The sequence below is a fragment of the Austrofundulus limnaeus genome, unplaced genomic scaffold (assembly GCF_001266775.1).
Source record: "Austrofundulus limnaeus strain Quisiro unplaced genomic scaffold, Austrofundulus_limnaeus-1.0 Scaffold497, whole genome shotgun sequence".
Lineage (NCBI taxonomy): Eukaryota > Metazoa > Chordata > Actinopteri > Cyprinodontiformes > Rivulidae > Austrofundulus > Austrofundulus limnaeus.
This window is the reverse complement of record NW_013952899.1, coordinates 271435-276727: the sequence shown is the minus strand read 5'-3', so window position 1 is coordinate 276727 and position 5293 is coordinate 271435. Positions and strand designations below refer to the sequence as shown.

Below are 5293 nucleotides of genomic sequence, written 5' to 3'. Positions count from 1 at the left end.
GGATGGATGGATGGATGGATGGATGGATGGATGGATGGATGGATGGATGGATGGATGGATGGATGGATGGATGGAAGGATTGTACATGTCATATCTCTATTCTGTATTAGTTTAACTCAGGGATGTCCTGATTTTGTGTGGCCCCTGACTTCAGTTCAAGAATTTTACTAATTTTAATTATACTAATCCTTCTACATCAAACAGGTGTTTGATGTAGAAGGAGACTTTCTATTTATTATTAGGGCAAATTTATCGCAAAGTGAAATCTTAAAATAAAATATATTGGCAACAAAACAAATTATTTGTCTTTAAATAACCAGACTTGTAGCTTTTTCCACATCTATTTAGTGACTTCCACTCAGAAGTTGATTTTGCATGCACTTAAATCTGCTTTTTAATTCATTTATTAAAATTCATCTGAGTACAGCAAGCATTTTCAACGAAAGAGTGACCTAAATCCTGCTTTTATTGATCAGAATTGACTAAATTTGTTTTTTTTTCCCCCAATTAAAACCTAGAAAAATTGCAAAAATTCTTTCCATAAGGGAAACCTGCAAAACAAATTTAAAGTTGTGGATCTACATTAATTTACGCTCCTCCTTCCAGCAATAAATCTGACTACTTCATTTGTTTAATAAAAATATTCAATGCTTAGTTTATTGTTGAGCAGGTAAAGGGAATGTCGAAATGATAATGGAAGATAAGATGTAAGAACCTAATGTTTAATGTAAGACACACTCTGAACCACTGCGGTACTGGAGAGCTCACAACGTACTAACTAACTAACTAACTAACTAACTAACTAACTAACTAACTAACTAACTAACTAACTAACTAACTAACTAACTAACTAACTAAACTAGCTTACCTCCTCCAGTAAATCCTTGTTCTCGGGGTTGAGCTCGGGATTGGCGTAGCTCCTGTCCCAGCCGATATCAGATAAAACTGTTGGTATCGCCATTTTCTCGTTTCTTTCGATAATAACTCCGTAAAATWAACAATAAAGACAGGTTTTCTGGCTGTAACCACAGTAATTCCGGCTGAAGAGTGCCGGAGGAGGGGTCCTGGTCCTCCCGGCAGGCTGCGGTGACTGTTTACTGTTCGTTGCTATCGGCAACCGRCCGCGTGACCGCGAGGAGGCGCGAGAAAATGAGAAGAGGTTATCTGCGGAATCAAAGTGGGCGTGACACAATAATGGGCGTGTCCAAAGCATAAACACTGTGGGCCTAGGAGGCCGACACGACGGTATCTTTAGACCCTGCTTGACCTCTATACAGCCTGATCCTGACCCCAACACTAAGGTTAACCAGGAGAAATGTGACCCAAGTAGGGTTCTCTAGAAAAAAAAAGGGTGCCGTACAGTAACGCCTCTTTTGTTCTTGTCCAATCAGGTCTGTTTCCTTTAAAAAAAAGTCCGTCAAATCARGTGTGTCGCTTTAGAATCGCCTTTCGTTGGGACACGCCCACTTGTCCGCAGAGACCCCTACTTGCAACTGAATATTTTCTGTAGGTTTACCTACAATGTAATTAAGGTGTTAACATGTATACTGGTTAAGACTTTAGAGTAGGTTTCAAATATTCTCCATTCTTAAAATCACTTAAAATATTATTGTTCATTAAGGAAATTATTACAAACAATTTTAGGACCATATAAAAGAAAACAACAGAGGACACTCATGCAACCTAACAATGCAAAAATCACATTTACAGTAACCTAAGTGTCATGTTTCTTCTGTCTTGGTGTTTTTATTGACACTCAAGTCTGGAATTTTTGTGTTTATTTTCATTTAATAAGTTATATGTGGGGGCCAAACGTCGCAAAGACTTATTGTTCAGAAGATTTGGGTGTGGGTTTAGTTTGATGTGTCTGGGGTCTGTAGCAGCTTTAAAAACAAAACCTTACAATTTTTTAAATGAAAGACACTTTAGCAGGGGCGTCATGAAAGAGGAGCCAGTGGGGACCACTAAATTATCTGTGGCCCCCATGYGCCCCCCTTTGCCAGACAGTTTGAGTCCATTAGTAGAACTCTAAATATTGTTCTTAAATTCATAGTAAAACTTAAAATTTGGTCCCCGCTACATAAGGACAACTAGTCTAAAACCAGTGTCCTCAACATTAGAATGCAAGGTCTCAGGTTATATGCATAATATTTTTAAGAAATATAAATGTAGATTATTTTGTCTTTGTATTTCCAGTTTTGGACATTTATTATTATCTATTTTTGTTCACAAAAACACAAAGTAATAATCCAACAAAAATGTAGAATAATTAATAGATAGTAGAATAATGTGGTTTTAATTTAGCAAAGCTTGTTTCTTGTAAATGTTTTGTTGATTTTAACCCTTTAAAATAAATATGCATTTTTTGTTTATTTTTGGGGGACAATACAAAAAGACTAATACAATCACAATTTATGGTAATGTTTATAAAGATTCAGAACACAAATAGGACTTTTGTGAAACTCCTGATTATATTTGTTCTGGTTCATCACATTTTCAATAATATTATCTGTAAAATAATAAAATGAGCTACATCAGTTTGTGATTCCTTAATTCTCATTTTGACAAAGTTTTYACATCACTGTTTTACAAAAAACTTAATTATTTTGGTGTCCATTCCAGGATATTCAGTGGCCCCTCTTTCCACTTTGTAGGTACACTTGTTCAATTGTTTGTTAAAGAATTAGTCATTCACATGGCAGTAACTCACATGTAGGATGGGAAAACTTGAAGTTCAAACCAGACATCTAAATGGGGGAAGAAAACTGATTTAAGTGTTTTAGTCTCTTGTAAATGAGACTACATTTTTCCGTGAGATTATCTGCTTAAATAAAAGTAAATTAAAGTGACATTTATTGTACTTAAGTAACTGAGCAGTTAGAATTTTCAAAATGACATTTCAGGGGAGGTGACCTCTCCTAAAACTTTGTTTGTTTTAGTTTTTTCACCAATAACAAGCCAGAAAGAAAACTATAAACCTAATAAATAAAAAAAAAACAACTTTCTACTTCTTACCTTTTTTTTTTCAAAATTTAAGTAGTAAGTCCAGATAATTTTGTGAAAATAGGGAGAAGAGTGGAAGTTAAAAAGTCAGCTGAAAAATAATTGCTTGTATAAAGTACAGATAACCAATATTTCTACTTATGTTCAGTAATGAAGTATTTGTACCTTGTTACTTTACAACTCTGCTCCATTGTCATAATCTCAGTGCAGTCGAGCAGTTTTGAGATGTGGTGGAACAGGAGTCTGTCATGGATCTGCAGCTGACAAATCTGTGACGCTAACATGTCAACATGGACCATATCTGAGGAGTAGTTTCCAACACCTGGTCAATCTGCTACAAAAACCAAATCTGGTATTAGCAAGGTGGGTCTAATAAAATGAAAAGTGTGTGTTCAGGTACCAGAAATCAGAAATAAATGTTTTATTTTGTTGCCTTAACTTGGAATTAAATGTATATTCAAGGTGATTAAAAGTAAAACTAAAGCATGATGCTGCCGCCACCGTGCTACATTATGGGAATGGTGTTCTCATCGTAATCAAAAAGGACATTGACCTTGTTCGGTTTTGGTCTCACCTGACCACAGCACTGTCTTCCACATGTTTGATCTCCTATTTTGCCAAATTCCAAACAGACCGCTTTTTAGTCCATGTCTTCTACTTYACTCTACTTTAAGCCTGTCTGTGCAACTTATAGTCTTCATCAAGAGTGTCAATGCCATGATTGCTTAAATTGATTTTTTTTTCTTGGCAGGTTTGTTTTCTATTTATTTTCAGGTGCAATGGGATGTGTTCTTATTATTTAAAAAGGGAGATTTGACTACTTTAATCAAAACACAGTGATACTGTATGTGCATTAAACATTTATTAATTCTGCCAGTGATCAATAATAAAATAACAGGTAGCCGAATTCTGCTCTCACCCAGATGTAGCTTTTGTACATTAAATATTTAATAGCTCTTGTGCTGTTTACAGGTATTTGTGTTTTTATTTCATTGTATGTATTCACAAACTTTATGTGACTTATTTGAATATTTTAGGTTTACAGATCCAGTCCAGATACAGTCTGTCTGAAGTTTTTTTAGTATCTAATATTGTACATAACGTGTTAAAGTTAATAAAGTTATTTTTGAAAGGCGTTTCCCGATCAAGGCAACGGTTTTCAAAATAAAAGCGCAAACCAAGTATATGTGTCGAAAATAACTGTCACAGTTTCATTTTACTTAAAGAAAAAAGTTTTACTTATTTAAAAGAGATAAATAAATGATTCTATGTTTGTTTTATAAAAAATAGGCCCTTTTTTAAAAACTGTTTTAAAAGCTCCCCTTTTATTTTTAAGAAACCTCTCGGAAGTCACGCAAGCAAGGCGCCTGTCAGCAGAGTCGCAGGGGTTTCTTGATGTTTACATCTGCTCTGGAAAGATTTCAGAAGGTATGGAAGTCCTACAGACACCGCTTCGTGCCTTGGGTTGTGTTTAACTTGTCTAAAAATGAGAAAACTCTGCGCCAGGTGACGGAGCGCGCCAAAGACCAGCTGGTCCCGGATGAACACGTCTCCCGGAGCCTCCTGAAGCTTTTCAGAGCCCTCCACAGGAACAGGGCTCATCAGGGGGAGCTCAGGGAAGCTCATGTGAACCCAGTGCCAACGTTTCTGGGTAAAGAGGAGCAGGATGGTGGACGTGATCTTATTTTCCAGTCTCTGGGATTCTGTATCGACCGGAAGCCCAGCTCTTTACCATCAGCTGGAACTGGAGTGTTCGTCACCAGGGGCTGTGTTCCCAGAGGAGCCACAGTCGCCATGTATCCTGGCACCATTTATCAGCCCTACGAGCCCATTCTCCTTCAGTCAATCTGCAACCCCTTTGTATTCCGCTGCATCGATGGCGTCCTGGTTGATGGAAATGACAAAGGCATCTCCAAAATGGTGTTCAGGTCTTGCAGCGGCAGGGACAGAATAGGTCCCTTTGTGACAAGTGACACCACTTGGCTGACGGACACTCCACGAAACCCTCTGGCCGTGGGTCAGTATGTGAACAACTGCACCGAYGACAGGCCTGCTAATGTCTGCTACCAGGAGTTTGACATCCCTGACAGCTTTCCCATCGAGCTCCGCCAGTTTCTACCAAATGTCAACTACAGCCAGGAAACCAAGAGACCCCTGCGCTGCGTGGTCCTGGTTTCCCTCAGAGAAGTCCGAGCAGGAGAGGAACTCTTCTCCAACTACTACACCATTGTGCACTAAACTGTTTGTATTCTTTACAAAAATAAAAAAAGATAAAAAACAGAAAAAAAAA

The 5293-nt window shown here is 37.6% G+C and overlaps 2 protein-coding genes across 2 annotated transcripts in view; one reads left to right on the top strand and one right to left on the bottom strand.

Moving 5' to 3' along the window:
* The window catches only part of ccdc39 (coiled-coil domain 39 molecular ruler complex subunit), a gene marked incomplete in the record, with an annotated part of 29925 nt that extends 28852 nt beyond the window's left edge, over window positions 1-1073 (bottom strand). The window contains 1 exon segment of the mRNA XM_014025754.1: window positions 869-1073. Coding sequence (XP_013881208.1) covers window positions 869-961 — 93 coding nt within the window.
* Window positions 1074-4362: 3289 nt separating this feature from the next.
* setd9 (SET domain containing 9) lies at window positions 4363-5293 on the top strand. Its single transcript, XM_014025755.1, has one exon. It carries the CDS (start codon window positions 4399-4401, stop codon window positions 5239-5241), a length of 843 nt encoding a protein of 280 aa, XP_013881209.1. The 5' UTR covers window positions 4363-4398; the 3' UTR covers window positions 5242-5293.